This window comes from Cylas formicarius, unplaced genomic scaffold (genome assembly GCF_029955315.1).
Source record: "Cylas formicarius isolate icCylForm1 unplaced genomic scaffold, icCylForm1.1 PGA_scaffold_8__14_contigs__length_24414737, whole genome shotgun sequence".
NCBI classification, from domain to species: domain Eukaryota; kingdom Metazoa; phylum Arthropoda; class Insecta; order Coleoptera; family Brentidae; genus Cylas; species Cylas formicarius.
The window spans coordinates 9678011-9699732 of record NW_026844361.1 but is presented as its reverse complement, the minus strand read 5'-3'; the positions used below and the strand labels follow the sequence as shown (position 1 = coordinate 9699732).

The 21722-nt window shown below is 33.4% G+C and overlaps 2 protein-coding genes across 2 annotated transcripts in view; one reads left to right on the top strand and one right to left on the bottom strand.

The window, feature by feature from the left end:
• LOC132705902 (flotillin-2) overlaps positions 1–21722 on the top strand; it is a 289458-nt gene that overhangs the window by 101884 nt on the left and 165852 nt on the right. The gene's annotated exons all lie outside the window — the stretch shown is intronic.
• LOC132706396 (uncharacterized) overlaps positions 1156–21722 on the bottom strand; it is a 36097-nt gene continuing 15530 nt past the window's right edge. Inside the window, exons 9-16 of the mRNA XM_060677725.1 lie at positions 20987–21669; positions 9167–9384; positions 8944–9106; positions 8775–8894; positions 8528–8717; positions 6606–6808; positions 4603–4927; positions 1156–2025 (exon numbers count right to left, since the gene is read on the bottom strand). Coding sequence (XP_060533708.1) covers positions 1359–2025; positions 4603–4927; positions 6606–6808; positions 8528–8717; positions 8775–8894; positions 8944–9106; positions 9167–9384; positions 20987–21669 — 2569 coding nt within the window. The 3' untranslated portion in view covers positions 1156–1358. The remainder of the gene's footprint in view (positions 2026–4602; positions 4928–6605; positions 6809–8527; positions 8718–8774; positions 8895–8943; positions 9107–9166; positions 9385–20986; positions 21670–21722) is intronic.

Genomic DNA, 21722 nt, shown 5'->3' with positions numbered 1-21722 from the left:
CTATCATACTGTTTCCTGGGGAAGTCTTTAAAATGAGGGCCAAAGTTATTTTTCTGGGGACTCGAAACGTCTAGTGTCGATGCATATTTATTATATAAAATTTCACAACGGGACCAAAACAAAAAACCAATGTCATCTAAAATTTGTTCGGGAATTGGTTGACGAGATGACAAAAAACTTTGGGCAGGGATCCAAAATTTCTGGCAGCGGTAAGTCTTCGCTACTCATTTGTGACTGCTTCGAACGGTACCATACACTACAACATTACAAGATGTAAATTTTTTATATTCTGTATGAATTAATTTAATAATAATGGGAGTGATTATGGTAATAATAATAAATTATTGAAAAAAAAAATCCGTAGCTTTTATAAAGCCATTTTTGAATTAAAAAAAAAACCTATACCAAAACATCGGAGTAGACAGATAAGTAGATTAACTCCCAGCACAGTGTACTCGCGAAAGGACATATATACGAGTACAAAGGGTTAACATTCATGTACTATTTATTGAGTTGAGACTTGAAAAATCAAATGATGATGTGCTCATCATAATATATTAGCAGGAAATCTGATAAAGGCCACTTATAAAACTCGTTAAATAAATTTTTCATTTCTTAACATGTAGTATAATTACATCTAAGACTGTTTATCAGAGTATGATTCGAATCATATATTGCAAATATTTGGGGCATAAATTTAGTAATAATTTGTAATAAATTATAGTAAAAATATGCGAAATTTGCAGAGTAAATATTAAAGCCAGGTCTGCTGTCTTTTAAATTATTTTTAACAATATAAAATGATATTTTTTGCACACTCGAAACATTGCCCATCTGCCTTTCGATTCCATCGCGTGGCACGTCTGGACAGTCGGTGGCTGCTAATATATGTACAGCTCGCAGAGTGCGCATCTCGCACGTAAAAGAAAATTGTAATTGAGACCGGTCACTTTTAACCGTTTGATCTAATCGCAACATTCAGAGATAAACTTTTAAAACAACAGTTTCCTCTAGTGAGCGAACTAAATTGACTATAAGAGTTCTAAGTATTGTGTTATCATCAGTTATGAATTGTAGTCATAAAATATAATGTTTCTATTCCCCTTCGTTTTTGCAAATTGTGAAGCAAATAAAAGTCATCAAATGTCAGACGGAAATATGTTGCCTTATTTATTTTTATGTACAAATACGATTACAAATAATATATGTACAAATGATTGTACTATATGCCGTCGTGCTAAACTTACAATTACCTAAAAATAAACAACTTTTAGTACACAATGCGAGTATAATAATATGTTGTCAATAGGACACATATAGAAATTGAGCAATAATAAACGATTCCATCCGATTAAAACTCATATGTATTGGAAGTATGTCCCGGAATCGTACATCCCCAGCCAATCCTCCTTGATCATATCAGACCCTTTTTCGCCGATCATGATCACCGGCGCGTTAGTATTTCCCGTAGTAATGGTAGGCATTATGCTGGCGTCGATCACCCTCAATCCTGCGACACCATGCACTCTCAATCTATGATCCACTACCGCCGTCTCGTCCCATTTCGATCCCATTTTACAAGTACCCACAGGGTGGTAGATGGTCATGGAGAGGGTTCTCAAATGGCACTCCCAATAGAGATCGGAGCCGAACGGCAGGTGTGTACAGGTCGGCAGTGGTATGTCGTGTAGTTTGGAACCAAAACGCCTCATTATTTTCGATTCGCTTATCCGTATAGCTAATTTAGTTCCTTCGACGAGAGTTTTTACGTCGAGTTGGTCATCGAAATAGTTAGGGTCGATGACGGGAGCGTCGAAGGGGTTTTTGCTCCTCAATCTGACGGTACCTTTACTCCTGGGTCTTACCAGAAGCGGGATTAATTGGTAGACGTCACGATTCTCTAACGGTCTGTAGACGGTATCATAGACGTCGTCCTTTAAGTTAAGAATCGTTTTGGAAAGTTGGGAGTTGATACTAGTGGTTACCAAATGAAATTGCATATCCGGCCACGTCACATTACCATACCTAGAAGCACGTTTTAAATCTAAATCTGTTTATTGTCTCTCGGTATATGCGTTACATCTCACCACAAACAATTAATTTATTTCTGTAACTATTCTAGCAACATTGTATCGATTTGAGCTTTAGACGTGTTTTAATTATTGGCAACTTTAACTACAAAAACAAATTAATTCTGATAAAATGGACTCCAAGACTGTTTTTTTTTCATTTTTTTGTTAATTTAATAGATGTTAATCAATTTAATTTTGTAACTGTATAACTGCACAAATATCAATTTGCTGTTGATTTTTTTTGACAAATTCGTTCTGTTCCTAAGAATAGGACATATTCATCAGACATCATTTGAGAAGCGAGAGAGAAGAGGTACGGGTCTGACTTATGTTAATTTAGATTATAAAAGATTGAGATCTCTGACATATATTTGGTAACATATCAGTTTAATTTTTTTTTTAAGTTTTTAAAAGTCACGAATTCCAGACACCATGTCATATTATAATGAAACTCTGAATAATTTGAGGTATATTGTTGAAGGTTTTAAGCAATTTCTTGAAAAATCTTACACACCTAATTCTAAAGGCACCTTACTCTTCAGTAATGTTGAACTAAAATCTTATTCACGTAAAAGATTTTTCGAAAGTTACAGTTAATCAATACCGATGTTGCTTAATCTATTGCTGAAGTTCAGTCAGAAATGAAACTAGATGAGATTGACGAGATAAGCGATAACAATTTTATGGAAGTTGTACACAAAAAACGACGTTCTAAAATAAATGTTGTAGTTGGGAGCAATAGTATAATTATTTGTTCTTTGAAAACATCAGATTCTCTAGCTTTTCTTCATGTATATAAGTTACACCCAGAGACAACTGTTGAAGACCTTACCAACTATTTGTCTTCGATATTTCCCGAGGTAAAATACGAAAAACTAAATTCGCAGTACCCCAACTATTATTCGTCATTCAAAGTCACTATAGATAAGGATCACTACGAACAATCCACGGAACCTTCTTTGAAGCCGATGGGAACTTGTGTAAATCGTTTTTTTTTCACAGAAGGAAGACTCAAATGTCACTCAGATAAGCACGCATATAGATCTTGACAGGTGGGATGATGTAAATTCCTTACAACATTTTTTAACGCAGAGAACAATTAATGTAAAGGACTTTAAAAACAGCTTTAGCGTGTTTCATATTAATATTCAAGGTGTGTCTGAAAAAATTGATCAGCTGACTTTAATTCTAAACGAATATCTATTCGATCTGGTGTGTTTTTCGGAGCACTTTTTAGGGCAACATTTTTTCGAACAGATTTATATACCTGGTTACAAACTGGCTGCTTATTATTGTAGATCGAGACGTGAGAGGGGCGGTGTGTGTATTTTTATAAAGAATAATATTGAATTTAAGCCTATAAATTTTAAGCTATTATCTTGGTTCGGGTTTAAAGGCCGTCGTCGATTGGAATTACTTCCTAACGTTTCGCTAGCACGAGTGGCGAGCTTCTTCAGAGGTCCTTCCATCTCCGATGTTGGACGTAGACTCTACTACGTCCAACATCGGAGATGGAAGGACCTCTGAAGAAGCTCGCCACTCGTGCTAGCGAAACGTTAGGAAGTAATTCCAATCGACGACGGCCTTTAAACCCGAACCAAGATAATAGCTTATCAACGGGCCGCGAAAGCCTTAACCAACCTATAAATTTTGACAAATTTAATATCGAGCGTGACGATATTACCTCTTATAGTGTTTTTATCTTTGTCTCTTTGTTCTTTTTTTTTGTATTTAAAATGTATTGTTATTTATATTTGTTGGTATACTGTAACGTAGGGTTTATATTCAATTGTTTTACTTTTTATACTTAAACTGTATTTTTAATATTGCACAATATTATTACTCTGACCTGCTATAATGTACTTTGTACAAAAATAGGTAACAATAAATCTATCTATCTATCTATCAATATCAGAAAAAACTACAACACAACATGACTTCGATTTCTGACCAGATCAGGCTTTTTAGTGCGATACTGAAGCATTATTTTTGGAATGTTTCTTACTTAATCTTGCTGTTAAAACGTCTATATTTCTAGATATCTGGAAAATGCACAAAACTGTCAACATTGAGGATATTGAAGATGTTCAAACACGTGTCGTAAAGCTGCTACTCCTATTTAAATTAGACTACGAATGTTCTCCAGAATGAGACCCTGTTAGAGAGACTTTATTTTTAGTAACTCGAAGCAAAACGCTAGAAAAATTTTTCTGTATAAACAATTATCTAAGCGTCCGCCCTTTTTTGCCTTTAGACATAAAATATTGAAATTCCCTATTCATGAACAAGGTACGTAGAAACTATTTACAGCACAACATTATTCTCCAATCTGGGTCTAAACAGTGCTTTAAACATATCGTACAGAGATCATAATTATTTTTAGCTACATATATGAAATGGAAAAATAACCTTGTGTTAAGAGATTTAGATTTATTTTTCTCTATTTATATTTTCATTTTATAGTGAACAATTGAAATACATAAATGACTAATTCAATATATGCATTTGGAACTAGAAACAAATTACTCACTTTGTGCTGACAAAAGCAACACCCTCCGATGCCGCGAAAGTTGTTAAAGGGCCTCTATTTTTGAGTATGTAGCTCTGCAATAGCGGCAAGGAGGGAATCCGGTCTGTGATAAACGAAAGAGGCTCGTCGATGGTGAAAGTTAGACCACCGACGGAGATGTGGTCTTGCAGGTTGTCTCCAACGGGGAGGTCCCTAAGAACCGGTATCCCGTGGTAGAGTAAATGGTCCCTTGGTCCTATTCCTGACACCATAAGCAGTTGGGCTGAGTTTACCGTCCCCGCTGAGAGTATAACTTCTTTTCTGGCGTTTATTGAGTATTTGAATCCTGGAACGGGATGGTGCTTTGTAATAGTAATGATGTGGTACATTATAAAAAGGAAGTAGCTAAGAACAAGTTACAAACATACAATTTTCTGAAATTCATTCAAGCAAACGAAAAAAGTACTCCATGTAACCAGCTAATTCAAATATATTTTTTAATTGTCCTATCAATGTTATATTTCTTAATTTGTTTTTTAGAGTAAAGAAATGATTTTTATTTAGCCGCAGCCAGATATTCTAACACATAATGAAATGCAGATAAAAATGTGGTGTTTTTTTCTTAATTTTTAATGAGTATTTTAACATCCAAGGAATAGTATTGTCGAAACGTAAACCAGCAACCACTGGTGGTTATTTAAAATATTCATAACCGTGTGATATAATATAATAATCCAAAAATGACCTAAAATATCAAATGTTTTTTCACATTCTATTGTGTTTCTTACCCTAGGAAGCCACAAGTATCGACTATGAATTTCACCCTTAGTTTTCTTTTTACCATGGTGTCTGTTTGCGGGTTATTGTAGGCGCTAGACAATAATAACGGTTTAAGGTTTTTGTTTTTTGTCGTATTCATCATTAAGTTCCTTTCACATTATTCACAAATTTTTCTGCTCCTAGTCATTATTTTTCAATTGCAGTTTATGTTATTTCTTTCTAAAACCTTCAATTATTATTACCATGATTGTTTCTTGAGTTAGATCCATCAATGCTATTTAAAATATATATATCAATAATCATTTTACATTTTGATGTATGGCGAATGCGCAAGATCGAATATATTCTGTTTTGTCCGCAGCGCCAGATCAAATAATTTATTGCTTATAGAGAAAGTTGTCTAAAATACTTGAAGTATTTTTAAATTTATAGTTTATTATGCACCATTATGCAAAGATATTTGTATGTTTACACAAAGGAACCCAATTAGAATATTGTAAAATTTTGTATCGTTTTTTAGGAAAAAACCAACATAAATTAATAATAATGTTATAGATACATATTAAAATTAGTAATTCTAGTTTTGCTAGCTTGGTTTTGTTTCTTAGCTGCGATTTTCCAAAAGCGCACTAATGAGGCATGCGTAAAGTGTCAGTTTAGAACGTTAGTTTCATTAATCGTGCCCAGATGATGTTTTCGGAACTTTAGTCACAGGTTAGAAGCGATCCGGTGTTTTCAAAAATGTACTCAAACAATGATGGTCGTAAAAAAAGTAGAGCATGCTACACGTTTATTAACTTTTTCAGGAACTGTTTTATTAAACACTCCCTCCGTTCATGTCAAATCAGACCCGCGACCAAATGGATTTTATCAAACTTGTTGAATATTATACTATTTCTGAATTTGTAATCAAATTTTTACTTTTTGGACTATTAAATGATTTCTCGTAAATTCTACCTTTTAAATTGTACCGAGTCATATTAGTACAATTCCATCACGTAAGTTATTTAAATATATCTTGTTTATGAAATCTCCAACATAATTTAAGTGATATTGGAATAATTTTAGAATAATGTTAGTTCACAGCTTCGTGTAAAACGAAAACGGAAAAAGTTAATAATTCTTAGTTTGTAGTTTGTTTTTTTTTTTTTAGTTTTGCTTTTAGCTCTCTGTCTCATTTCGGAGTTTTGTGTGAGACGAATTTGATGCGCTGAGTTCTAGGCTGTGCATCTTTTTTTTCTTACCATTTCTAAGAAACTCGACTCCTTGGGCACTCATGCTTGTGGGGTTTATCACTATCCTTGTCACGTGAGCGTTCATTGCTATGTGGAGGTTCTCCCTCAGTTTGACCGGCCTCAAATAAGCTTTGGCTGTCGAACAGCGTCGCCCGTCCCTAACCGTACCTTGGGCCATCATAAAACCTGCTTGTTCTTCTGAATTTACGTCTCTGAAACAATGCAACCATTTCTAATATAATAATTAATAAGTTACTGGAAATATTTAATAAATATTTTAGATCTGTTTTGTATGCAATTTTAAAGTGGAGATTTTTAAATTGTTAATAATAACGCTAAATTAAATAAAAAAAAGAAAAACTTTGCAAAAGAAAGCAACAAAAGTAAACTTAGAAGTGGACAAAATGTACCATATGAATGAGATTAAATTTGTATTTTAGATTGAAACAAATAACTTTGTGCAATGTAACACTGTCTACTAGTGACTTATGACTAAGATTTGCCATATATTTAAAAAAATATCTTTGTATTCTTTGTATCGCTTCTTTATGCAGTCGATAGTAAGGACACGAAAGTATCGCACAAACTTAGACATAACATGAGAGTAGAACAGAGTTTTTAAGGTACTAATATTTGCAAAATTCTTGCAATGTCTAACAATAAACCCAGAAGCTTTAGATCCTTCTTCAACTTTCTGATATAGGTATCAATTTAGTGTCAAATATAACAACCAATAATAACCTTATATTTACTCCCATTTCATTTCAATTTGTTTGTGATACACAAAGCCTTATTTTTCTGAAGGTCATCCTGCAACTCCCCGCAATTCATTGAGGTTATTGTTGGGAATAATTTTAAATGATCGCAATGACCGATCTGATAAATTCGGACGTTAACAAACATCAAAAATGAAAGTCCTATGTTAGAGCCTTGCGGTTCACCTGTACAGAGCAATTAATCAATAGTAATCAATCTCATCTAAATACTCGTCTAAATACTCTTTGCATGTTCAGTTTCGAAAGGATGAGACTGCTTATTTTCGTTTGGCGTTTTACCTTATCACGACATACACCAGAACACACACATATGATATTCACAAACATCATGGTAGAATATATATATTTTTTCATTTAATTAATTTATTTTAGTTATTTTAAGTAATCCTTTATTAATTTTGTTGTTTTGTTGGCTTCTTCAGAGCTTGACTGAAACTGCCGAAACGTCAGCAAGTTCCGCAGCAAAAACCGACGCAGGAGGAATCCAGAAGTTTTGTAAAAAACCTTTATTAATATATTTGGCACATGTTTTTAGAATTATCCCTTGCATAAAAGTTCACTGCTTGTTAAGCTTGGTTAGTTTCATTTGAGTCTTTGAAATATATATGAAAAATCTAATGATAATATATCGTTAATCGTTAATTGAATTGTAGGATACAACGTAAATATTTTAAAATCACCTTTTGTGGGTCTAGTGAAAACTCGAAACTCTGCTTAATAAAAAGTTGTTTAATTGTTTGTATTTTTGAGCACTAAGAAAATTTTTTGTTTATAATAAATAAAAGTGGGGTCTTCGAAAAAAGTTTTTGCTGTACTTAGAAACCCGTGAAACTTAACTTCTATCGTGAAGAAAGTTAATACTTTTCGCACAGTTTACAGCTCCAAATGTTTTAGTTTTTGCATTATTGCAAAAATATTGTTCTTTTTGCGCTAGTGCAAAAAATATTATGACGTTTCTTTTAATTATTTCGATTTGTCAATTTCATTATTTTATTGTAAGACAGTTGTAAATGTTGTGTGCATTCTACACGCTGCAAATCTTATCTTCATCACACAATCACAAGTAGTCATAGTAAAACCGGTTTTGCTTGGTCACCGCCTTTGTCGTGTTATTAGTTTGGTGTTTCGGAGATACTTATCAGAAAAATAAACTACCTTATTGGGTAGCCGAGTTCTTTCCCTCCCTGCAAGAATCCTAGAATAAGCGGGGTTCTCCAAGGTGCGTCGTCGACGGTTAGGGGACCTCCGGTTCCGTGATAGGGTGATGTCGCCAAATAAGGGTTCCGATTGTCCTCCGATTTTATGAAATATTTGAGCACGTCGTCGTAGCCCCACCCCGGATTGCCTAAATAAAAAAAGTCAACTATACGGTGCTAAATATGCTTTGCCACCATTTTAGTACCCAACTGTTCCCACAAATCGTAGTCCAACCTGTTTCCTCTTACGTAAATCATGTAATTGAATACGCTGCATCCGCCAAGTATTTTCCCCCTAGTCCAGGCACACTGATTGTTCTTCATTCCTAAAACATGGATCATCGTGCCGCCATTATCACTTCTTAAAACGGTTACCTAAACACGCCTTGTCCATGGGCACCGTTTTGTACCTCCAGTCCAGTGTGGACATTTGTAAGTTGTTTGCGAAAGCCGGCACGTCCGTGATGACATTTTCGTCAGGTCCAGCTTCCAGCAGTAAGACTTTCCATTCCGGTACCTCCGACAGTCTCGAGGCTACCTACGAGGCGGTGTTGACACGGGGATACACAAGCTCTTAGATTATAAGCGACTTACTAACCACTGCCCCTGCCGAGCCGCCACCGACGACGATGAAATCGTACTCTTCGTATAAATCTTTCTGGTCGTGTATTAGAGATTCCGGATCGTGCGGGTCTCTGCTGAGGTAAGGCAAGCTGCCGAGGAACAATGGGATCAATAGGAGACTGAATCCAGCTGGCGAGACTGTTTTTAGTACAGTCGATGTGGCGAAGAGGATGGTTTCAAAAGTCATTGTGTCTCAGTAGGGCCAGTTCTTCAACCTGTCGCAAAAACAAGAACACAATTTTGGGACCGCGTCATTTTAAGATTAAAAGACAAAAGATGTGGGTTCGATAATAGCATCAAAAGCAAGGATGGCTATTGCTTTTCGTTGCCGCAGATCTAGGAAATCTGGACTCAATACCGATTTTATGAGACCTTTAACATTATTTCCTCTTTTGTTAAGTATTAATTGTATATTTTGTTTTTTAAAGACTAAAGTCAGTTCAACATGAAATATTGCTTCTAGCCGATAGAGAAGGGATTATTTTGGCACCCTGCAATAGATTGTGTTCATACTATCATATATATATATATATATATATATATATATATATATATATATATATATATATATATATATATATATATATATATATATATATATATATATATATATATATATATATATATATATATATATATATATATATATATATATATATATATATATATATATATATATATATATATTTATTGCTTATATTTATTGCTTTATTGCTTCAACCATTAATAAAAATAACATTAACAAAATTATATCCCCAATTTAATTTGGTACCAAAGGACTAAGAAAGTTAGATATCTGGCACAACTAACATACTGTCACACTCCTAATTTTACCATTCAATTAACATACCGACAGAGGCAGAAACAACGCTTGGAGGGGAATTGGCAAAGGATTAACGATAAGGAAGTATCTAAAAAAAGTTTTTTAATATAGTAGAAACGAAAATGAAATCTTGCTAGTATGTATTTGATTATATATATGATGTTTGATTCAGACAACACACAGTTCTAGAAAGTGATCGTAATAATTTTACTTAAAAATTCGATACCTGGTTCTCCTAAACTTAAACTCATCGAACACAATGCAAATAAATGGCTCCGATAACATAATTTTTGTTTTCACACACGGTTTCTCACGATTTTACGTTTTGCAAAAGCGAGATGTAGCAACCAACTGAAAATTTGGTCGCACGAGTTTTTGATTCTCCCCTCTATATGTAAAATATTTTAAGAGTCGCAGTGTTAGCGTTTGTATCGAACACTAATAACCACTTTGATTTTTTAATTGGGACAACCTGTATATTGATACATTTTTTCTGCGTTGTCCCTTTCTGACTGTTTAAGTATTAATTCTTTTTTGAGTATATTCGTGAAACAAAGAACAATTTCAATTCTTAATGTTGGGTTAGTCGAATATTTAGAAAACTGAAAGTTTATCTACAATTTGCTAGTAGCAGAGTGTTTACAAAATTAGTAAAAAATATGTTTTTAAAATAGTATTTTCAATGAAATTAATTTGCGAACATTTTTACCAGACATATCCTGACTTACCACCCTGAATCTGAATCTGAGAAAATTTGTACGAATAGAAACTGTGTTTTGTAGAAATATTTGCATTTTAATCCGTCCGCACTCTTAATAAACATTTCTTTAGAATTTCATGTGAATAATTTTTATCCCTCTTAATTTTTTTCTTTATTGTTTGACAATTCCAAGGCTATTGTCGATTTTTCATATATATGTGTATGTATTGTGATATTTTATGGCTACCTTACACTTACAAAAATCTCAAAATAATTGAGTTGCTTATGGAGGTTGGTCGGCCCTGTATTTTAATGAATTTAACATATTTGCTGTAGTATCTTTGTTTTCGTATTAAATCAATTTATTTATTTTTAGAAGTTGTGTTAAATTTTGAAAAAAAAAGAAAACATTCCTATACATAGTTTAAACAATAGAAGTAGTTTTAACCCAGGTGGAAAGATTTGTAAACCTAAGTTGGCTTTTCGTTCTCAGAAAATATTGCTTCTTTATTTTTTAATGACTTGGTGGTTTAGTGGTTTTTTCTTTACCGGACGGCCACTATTACGAAATTTGAAGTTTTCTAAGAAATGTACTATTTTCGTTAAAAATGAACTTATTTCATTGTTATATGAAAAGGCCCTTTTGTGTTAAAACATTATATCTTTTATGTTAAATTTAGTATAATGTAAAATTCAATATCTACCTTGAACGTATCACCAAAAAGTAGAGTCAAAACGTCGATAAACAGTCACGACCACTAAGTTAATAACTGCCGATCAATATTTAAAAATTAATTAAGATCAGATTCTTGGCAAACTTACTGACATTGGCGGTTTGGATTTGCGCAAAACTTTTCACACCCGAGCGCCGAAGCTTAATGACATTTCGTACTTAATTTGATGTGGCGGCAAAATTGCGATTTTCAAAGCTTCGCCCTCGGATGGTTTTGCCCGGTTTTCTAATTTCTCCATATAAGTCGGTAACGCAATGAATTGTCGCTCTATATATTTACGTCTAATCTAATTTTTATTTATGCGAATTAGTCGAGGAAATTATTTTAGAAAAAATATTCCGTTCACTCGGCCTTCATGGAGAAGTGGCTCCTGCATTTTTGTAAAAAATGCGATTTCTTTCTTCGTCGAGTGTGATTGATTGAAGTCGCTTCGGGCGGGAAGTTGTAATGAGTCGTTGACATTTGAGGAAAACGTTAGTTGATTATCATCAAGATTTTTCTTTGCTTATTTGCATACCGAACCCTTTTTACTATATACCCATTATCGATGTCACCTAGCATAAAAAACAAACTAAGTAAAACAGTGTGTACCGAGGGTCAGAGTAAATTATTTAGTAAACTATGAAAACTGGGAAGCCTAGTGGTCCCGAGTTCCTAGTACTTTATGGTACTCATAAAGAAAAAGGAAGAAAAGGTTTCTGCGTCATAGATGATGCAAAATACTCAAAAATTTAATCTCACTCACTCTCTCGCTTACTCTCAATTAATCTTAACTCTCTCTGGCCATCGAGAAAAATACTTTGTTAGCCTATGATATTGTGCAAACTAAGAAACTCTGGTAAGAAATCAATAGAAGTCCAATAAAATAACGCAATTAAAGACAGTCCTACAGCTTTGCAATAATTGTCCTGGTAAAATTAAAATTGGACAAACTACTATCGCTGCTTAACACTAAATTCTTAAGAACTAGCGCAAGAGATGTTTTTCATCTCCATACTCTATATTTCTGAAAGACCAAATATATGTGTGTTGGTGGACAGGTAACCAGCACCTAGAAGTAAAAATTGAAAATTGAATTACTCATCAGCAAGGACAGGAAGGTTAAGACTTTGATCTAGAAATATCAGATCACAGGAAAAAACGTATATAATGCCATCGTGATAGGCTCAGAGGTGTGGCGAGTGTCTAGTTTAGACAGAATCGCAAACGAGAGAATATGAGAGAGAATGAAAGTTGTCAGTAACATCGTAGAAGTGATTTATTTTACTTCAATCAAAACTTAACAATTTTTTGGTGTTTCCACTTCTGTCTTGGCTTACTGTCTATGTTAACAACAAAATAAAAAACGATATAGGTTGTTGAACATTTCTGCATTTGGAAATACCCTGTATATATTTTCAGTCACGTTTCGTGTACTGTAGAGAAAATGTCATCGAATTCAAATAATTTATTTATGATGCCACAAATAGATGCGGTTTAAAATACATCAGGAACAGGAAATGTTACTAAACATCGGTAAAATAGAATTTTTTATTTAATGGTAAAAGCAATATAGCTGACGTAAATTGTACATATCACGCACATAATCTACCGCAGCTTTTTTTTTTAATTAGTTTGGACGTTTTCACAAACCGAAAACCATATTCGCATTTAGAACTACTCATATGAACGAATTTCATGAAAGAATCTAATTAATTTTTTATCCAATGTTATACAGGGTTCTTCAAAAAACTAGTAGCAACGAAGCTCATGGAGGTGGAAGAAGGGCTTGAGCTTGCCCCCTGATGATTTTATCCCCATCACAGTAGTTATTATCTTTGCCCATTTGGATGTGATTATAATAATATATATATTAAAAATTTACTTGTTTTTTTGTTTATTAAAATTTTACTTTTTTTTTAATAAACAAGACAACTTTTCTTTATAATAGAAATGATAAAATTAAAACTAATAATTTTTTTTCAAAAATATTAACTTTTGACAGTTCACCCCGTCAATAAAAAATTAATTAAAATAAGGCATTGTTTACTTTAAAAGTGAATGATACTCAACAAAGCCAGCTAAGTTATTGAACTGCGCCAAAACTTTTAGTGATAAAATTATAGTAATAGTGAAAATGCGGTTTTCTCGGGCACGGATAACTTCTTTGTTTAAAAGTTACACCAGAGAGCTTTCTAGCATTTCTATCTGTCTGTTAGAAAGACAGCGCATTGCGCCCTTTATTGGGTATCTTTACACAAATCAAAAAACTAACGGTATATAACTGTTCCTGTGATTTCTGTGGAACAGTTTGTTAAATCATCAACACATATCTAATTTTAACATTCTTCCTAACACCCAGTATCTTTTTATATCAACGAACTTCTTTACCAATTACTCTGCTAACTAAAATAATCTGGATAATCGAATCATTGGAATAGATAAATTAGCAATCTTTGAGAAAAAAAAAATTTTCTATACTTTCATCGCAATACAGGAAAAAAATAGAGAAAACATTTTCTTACCTGATCATTTTGCACTATGAAAATTTCACTGAAAATTCAGCGATAGTGGGGCATAGCATCACAATTTCAATCAAATCTCAAACACTGAAGGCCCCGACCCGCGCACGCCTGACTTACCCTTTACTGATAAGGACAAAATTGTCGGAAAATATTATTTGAGTCGTAATGAAACGAAAGTACGAGAGTGGGTTCGCTTTTCATACGTTTAACGGCAAAATTGTCGATCACAGATATTGTTGTGTACGTTATTAAGGAATACATTACTACATTCTCGAGGAAATTGGATCGCCGCTAATGATAAAACGTTGTTACTCGGTATGGCATTTCGGTAAATTTGGAACGACACCTTTTGCCTAGATTTTAATCCTGATTTGCACATATTCAGCGGCAAAATAAAAGAAAAACTGCTTTAACAATAATTTTATTTTTGCAAGAGTACAATACGGAGTTATTAAGGTTTTATGACACAAATTTAAATGGGTAATAAATCTAATCTTTTAAGCAAAGTTTTGTTAGTTTTTTTTTTTAATTTAAATATCTCACTCACTTTTAAAGATATCAATTTAAAACTTGTCGTGGTTACTACTTTCTAGATAATCGTTTCAAGCATTTTACAGATTTTTTAAAATCTATAGGGTGATACCTTATTAGTAGTATAAGTTTTTTTTTTATCCGGCGGCCTTTTCGTAGTGAACCTATGGCATCTTCCGAAAAGGATTCCGGATTCTAAATTGAACGAGTTACCCAATCCATTCCATTCTCAAAGGCAGACCTGCAGATTTTAAAAATCCTTAAATTGCTTAAAATGATGATTTTCCAGGAATTATTAATAACACCAAATTTCAAATGAATGTCTTTAAAAGTGAGCGAGTTATTTTTATCAATATAAAAAAATAACTAATTTTTGAACCCCCCTAGATGCGCTAATGATCGAGATCTGAGCCATGATTATATTATTCTGTCGCCCATTTCAGTTTGTGCCTTAAAGTCTGAATCAGCTTTTAGAAATATTAACCTGGCTTTTGTTGTTCATTTTTTTCTGCACTTAAATTTATTCGTTCTTTCATCATTTGATATAGGCGAAGTGATATATATTTTTTATACATACATACATACATACATAAACTTATTGTTAAAGATGACAGATTTTTTACTTGCCATTTTAATAGTTTACGATGTTCAAAAACTAAAACAAAAAATAGTAAAATGTGTAAATACAAAAATGCTTTTTGCTTCTGTTCCTGTTACTCATTGCTTTTATAATTATTTCATTTTTTCTTGGCATTATTTAAAAATATATACGCCTTCGCCGCTTCTTCTGGTCCTATTGTTTTTTGTATATCGTGTACATAACTAACCAGTTAAACCAAAATTTAAAACAATATGTGAATAAAATGTAAAAACGAACGAAAAATCAGGTTAATCCGTAATTATGTGGTTATCCATTTTGACGCCCTTTCTAAAGATAGAAACAAGTGATAATATAAGTGCTGAAATAAAACTGGGATGAAATTTGCGACCCTCCGTTTGAACTGTATGATCTGACCACAACAATTGGAAAACGGGGTGTCTTTTGTCTTCTTTAATTATCGGCGGCTATAGTGAACACGATATAGTGATATTAATAATAACATTATATCCTTTATTTGTCAAAAAAATACAATATAATTTCATGAATTATATCGCAAATCAAATTTTGACAAAAATGACCCATTGTCGATTATAATAACCCTTCACCAACACCTTTCTAAAAGAAAAATGTTAGCGAGAAGGCCGTAGAGTTTGTTTATTTATTTATTATTTATTTATTTGTTATTTGTAGGAGAAAAGGAATGTAAAAAAAGGATATTGTGGTAAGTATATTGCCATTAAAGTTCAATTTGTCACTGCTTGAAGCATGACTGAAAGGAAGTTTGCCCCAAAGGAAGAGAAACAATCGGAGAAAAAGGAGATCCAAACTAACCAAAAGTCATACACATAACACTAAAGATACATAAAAAAAGGTTATTGAATATTTAAATTTATTTTTCTAAAAGTAGATTTTGTTCTGTAACAATGTAAGGTTGTATCTTGTTCTTTGGGAATATGGAAGAAGTTGAAACATCTCATCAGGATAAGCCGGTTTACAAAAACGCAAAACGCATACAAGAGTTTTGCAATTTTTGTATTGACGTTTTAGTTTGCTAAGAATTACGGCGTTGCAGAGAAAATGTTTTTATTTTGGATTTGAAAATTGCTTTAATCTGTAAATGTTCTTAAGGCGCATGTAACTGGTTTTAAGTTGTTTTTTAACATCAAAATCAAATGATGTAGCCAAAAGTCAAACCTAAATTTTTTGCTTTTGTTTTCTCGAAAGTCCTCGTTTTATTTGAAAAAAGTTTTGTTTTCGTGTAAAAAGCTTTTCGGTAGATATTTTTTGAATATATTTTGTTCTACGATCGTTTTGTGGGCAAGTGACGAACTGACAAAGGTCGTGGCGTATAAATGACCTTTGATACTCTCAAATTAGACGTGGGTAGTACATTATTATAATGTCTCCGTGTCGCCGTATTTTTACGTAACTCTTTGAGTAGATTATGAAATACGTTTACAAAGGGATATGTAAATTTACTCATTTTTTATTAGTTTTAATTATGTTTAATCGTAGCTCCCACAACTGGATCAAATATTGCAGCGCTGATCAACTGATTATGGTAGTCGATAAGTTAAATGCTAAATGCTTTGAACGATATTTTTATGTAACGGGCCTCTAAGCGGTGTGTAATTAATAGATTCTTAAACACAAGCTGTTACTCCTAAAATGTGTAGCACAGATACGATTTCCTGATGTCAGCAAACCTGTATTAGTTTATTCCACTTTAAATCCTGTTGTATATAACAATATTAAGCGGCCAATATTTATCATGTTTTCTCTCAGTTTGAAAAAAAACGCATTTACTTAAGTATCTTGCCTTTTCCTAGTTTTGTGTGCTACATTTATTGAAACTGAAATTCTTCCATGCGTTTCAGAAGATTTTGTCATGTAACTTGCAATCAACCGCTATTCTAGAATTTAAGAATTGTAATTACACCTACATGATGTCCAGATATACCGTTTATATATTATGGGAGATGATTTTAGAGATTAAAGAAAGAAAACAATTTATATGAAGGCGCCATGGAAAGAACTACCTAATGGTGGCTAGAAGAAACCCTGAAGATGATTTTAGCTCACGGTTTCGCTTTTGAATAAATTAAATTTCTATGTTTATTTTCGACACTTTTACGCAGGGAGTATCTTACTTATCTTTAAAGAGAGAAAGATGCGGTTTTATTAGGTATAAATGTGACATTTTATCCTTCGAAGGTTACGTTAATTGTTGCATAAATTTCCTCGCTCAATTCGGTGTCGCTGTCAGAATAAATATACCACGTCAGGTCAAAAAGTTATTGGACCATATTTTTTTAAATTTTTTTATTATAATTGGCAATAATGGTGAGTTTTTCAAACATGTGCAGTACCTTTTATATTGAAGGCATTAAAGAGCCTATACACAAGATTTGGGATATTCTGTGGAATACAAAAATTTTTCGTGGTCCCAATTTTGTCATGAAGTTTTACGCAAGACAAAGTTTAGAAAACAAGATCGATTCTGCAACGGAGCCGTCGTAAATCGCAATTTTACCTTCCAAAGCGTTTAAAAAGGACCCAATTATGATAATTTTAAATGACAAAAAAATTTTAAATTCCCCCCCCCCCCCCTTTCAAAATGTTTTATTTTACTAAGATAATTTCATGTAGATGAACTGAATATTTAATTGATATTAATTTTGTTTTCAATAAATTATATGTATATTTTTGAAACGCCCACGTAATTCCTAATCAATGGCAATTATAAAACTAGAAAAAAGTAATGAGAACTCATCAAAACGAAATGCTTAAATTGGGAATTTTTATTGAAAATGGGGTTTATTTTATTTTCCATTTTCTATTTTATCATTTAGCCCCCATTGTATAGTTTGCACCAACTGAAATTTCAAGGTATTGGTGTTTTTTGTGTTAATTTGCAGCCAGTATTCAAACTAAAAAGTAACTTAATTGAAAATTACTTACTTATACTTACTGTAGCTAAGTAAGAGCAAAAATATTTGTCTCCGTGTAATTTTTCCGCTATTCGATATTTTCTTCCTTTTCCGCCTACTTGTATCGTTTTTCTATTAGTTCTTGGATATTTTTTCGGTATTAGGATATTTGTAAAACCAGTTTTTGATTTTTTAAAAATTGACTTGCGCCGATGAGTGATGAGCCAGAAAAACATTACATTATTATTTATCCTTTAAGTGAAATTAAACGTATTGTTGTTACCTATGTTTTTTACCCTCCAAAATGTAACCTTTTTCGGAGTCTTTTACTCAAATCCGATTCCGGCAAATCCAGAACAGACCAAAATTATTAAAGCGCGTGTCATATATTGTTTTCTCTTAAATAAAACGAACCAATTAGTCGCAAATCCAGGTCAAACGGGTTTTTAATAATCTGGTAGTGATAGTATTGAAACCCAGCTTGAATAATTCCAAAAAGAAAACGGTCTTTTATTTTTACCCAGTCCATTACATAAACAGCGGAATATTTGCATTAATTTATATAACAATTCAGCCTAAAAACGTCCATTAATCGGCGAAAATTCTAATACGGTTGCTTAAAATTAAAATAACAACAAACAGTTATGACTTTGAATTTAAAATTTCAGGGATTGGACAGTTGCGTGACGATTGAAAAGAGTAACGGCTCCGTTAATTGCGAGCAGTGTATTGTCTCAATTTCAATATACATAGTGCTTTTTGGTAAATCGAAAGGGGTGGAACCTAATCTGATTTCATAACCAAAATGTTGCGCAATTGAAAATTTACGTTTTATTTATTTATTCATTACTAAAAAATTACTAAAGTTTAATTTTTTTCCATGTTCAATCTCCCCACCTGCCAATTTTCAACTAAGTCGATTAAGGAGTATTAAAGACATTAAAAAAACTCTCATTTTACGAACAAGATTGAGAAACAAAAGTAATTAGTTGGAGTGAAAAAAATTTTCCCTTTGTTTTTTATTAATACTTTTTTTTAATGCTTAAAATTTCTTTTCATTGATTTAAAGCGTGGTCATGTACCAATTAGTTTATTGGAGAAAAAGTATCGACCTATAGTTTTTTGCGGATAAAAAAAAAATTGATAAACATTACAAAAAAACTAAAAGGCAATACTTTTCTGCAAACAAATATCAAACAATTTGTGGTAATTCTGCCGGTGTATCAGCAGGAGTGATAAGTTTTTGCCGTCCTAGAGGAACAATATTATTATCTATTTCAACGTGTATAATAAGGATATCAAAAAATATAAAATTTGGTACAACTACAGTTTTGTCATTCCTTTTTGTATTTACATTCAAAATCCTTACAATCATCAAAAATTACTTCTAATCAATATTGCATAGATGCCCAGCCGTTCACTTCCTTATCAATAATACTAAAACATAGTAAATTCTAACAATTGGTTTTTCCATTTAATTTTTTCCTTGTGAGCTTCGTCTTAAAATGAAGGCCTACCGAAAGCGTAACGGTTTACGTGGAAATAACTGGATTGTTATCAACGTAACTCTTTTGCGGGAGCGGTATATCAATTAGATTGTTGCGGGCTACGTGATCATTTCGGGCAATGAAACTTTGATTATGTCGTGTGTCTACTGTGTTGATATGTGAGTTTTTCGAAGTTTTAATATGGTCATTACGCACGTGCTATGTATTTAAATGAAATGTTTATTGGATAGCTATTAAGGAATAGGAAACGTAGAAAAAGTTTCTGTGCTAAAGATATCGGTCAATTTTCTTCGGTTATCAGATCGTACTTTAAAAAGTTATTAGACTTAAAATACGGTAAAGGAAGACTCGCCTGTTCTATGATTTGGACTCAAATTGTTTAAAAATATCTTCCTAAAGTCGACTCAATATCTTGTTTTTACTACTGCACTGGTTTCATTTCTCCGAAAAATATCTGACAATAATCAGTTCAAATAACGTTTCGATTACGTCGTGCAATAGTAAATAAATCTCAAACGACAAACCTAGGAACAAGTAGGAGATACTGGGTGTCGTACCCTGGCTGGTGAGCCAAATTATTAACATAGAAACACCGACCAAATATTTTTTTAGTCTAAAAAATTACAATTGAAAACATTTGCTAATATACAGTTCTTATCTGAGAATTATTAAGGTCTGTTAATATTTTTACATTTTTTCATTGCCAAACCAAGGTTTACCTCATTTACCATAGTAAGATGTCATTATATTTTTTGTGCTTCTTTTGGCACATGGTAGCATTTTTCTAAACCGGTAATAAGAATAATATCTGGAGCACAATCGCGTGAAATAAGATCCGGAAACTAGAGCTGCATTTACAAATGTGCGTATTTTGTTCTATAAATATAAACATCAGACTGATTTCTCAATCTTTCTCTACTTAGTGATGGACACCGAACGAAGATGACTGAAAAAGTCTCCAGGCATTCGAAATGTGGCTATATAGACACATTCGTGGAGTTTGGTAGAAAGAGCAACAAATGCAGATACATTGAAGCGACTTTAAAAAGAAAGAGAGCTTGTGGACATCGTAAAACAAAGGAAAGTTGCTTACCTTTGTCACGTTATTTACGGAGAAACGTACCACATGCTACAATTCGTAATACAATGGAAAAAAGTGCGGGGAGAAGGCACACTTCATTGCTATAGAACTTGGCAGAATACTGCGTAGATTATTATGGCTGGGATGATAGTCGACCTTTAAAGAGGAGACAGCCTCAATAATTTACAACTAAAAATACACATTCGCTCGCGTCCCAGATATTTCCACACATAAATGCTACTTTACATCTGCTTTGTTAATAACAATATAATTTCATTATATCGGGAGCTATAGCATAAAAAGTTCTTATTGAACTAGGCACTCGGTATAAGCACGCGTTTATGGCACTAACTTGAGGCACGAACGTCCACTTGGATGTTCTAAATCTCGAATCCCTTGACGAGTCGATTATGATAACCCTTTCTACCCAGCCAATCTTCTTTAATCAAATCCGCGCCCTTCTCTCCGATCATTATTACGGGAGCATTGGTATTCCCGCTGGTCAGCGTGGGCATGATACTGGCATCGATCACTCGCAATCCAGCCACCCCATACACCCTCAACCTCGGATCGACAACCGCTTCGCGATCCCACGCGGGTCCCATTTTGCAAGTGCCCACTGGATGGTAGACAGTCATCGAAATCGTCCTCATGTGACACTCCCAATACTCGTCGGACCCGAACTCGATGTTTTTGCAATTCGGCAGCGGTATGGTGTGAAGTCTGGAGCCGAATTTCTTGAAAGATTTCGCTTCGCTGATTCTGACCGCTATCTTGGCACCTTCGACCAAAGTTTTCACGTCGAACGGGTCATCGAAATAGTTCGCGTTTACGATGGGAGCATCGAACGGGTTCCTACTCCTGAGTCTCACCCACCCCTTGCTCCTGGGTCGTAATAGTAACGGCATAAGCGTGTAAACATCTTTATTAGCTATCGGTTTGTAAACCGTCTCGTATAGTTCATCGGTTAAGCCCAGTACTTTGCGTACTCTGGCACCTCCGTCGGAATTGATACTGGCCGGCGCCATATGGAACTGTATGTCGGGCCAGGATCTGTTGCCGTATCTGAAACGCAAGTTTTAGTGCTCATTTCGCGATTACGGTGTGTCTCGAAATAT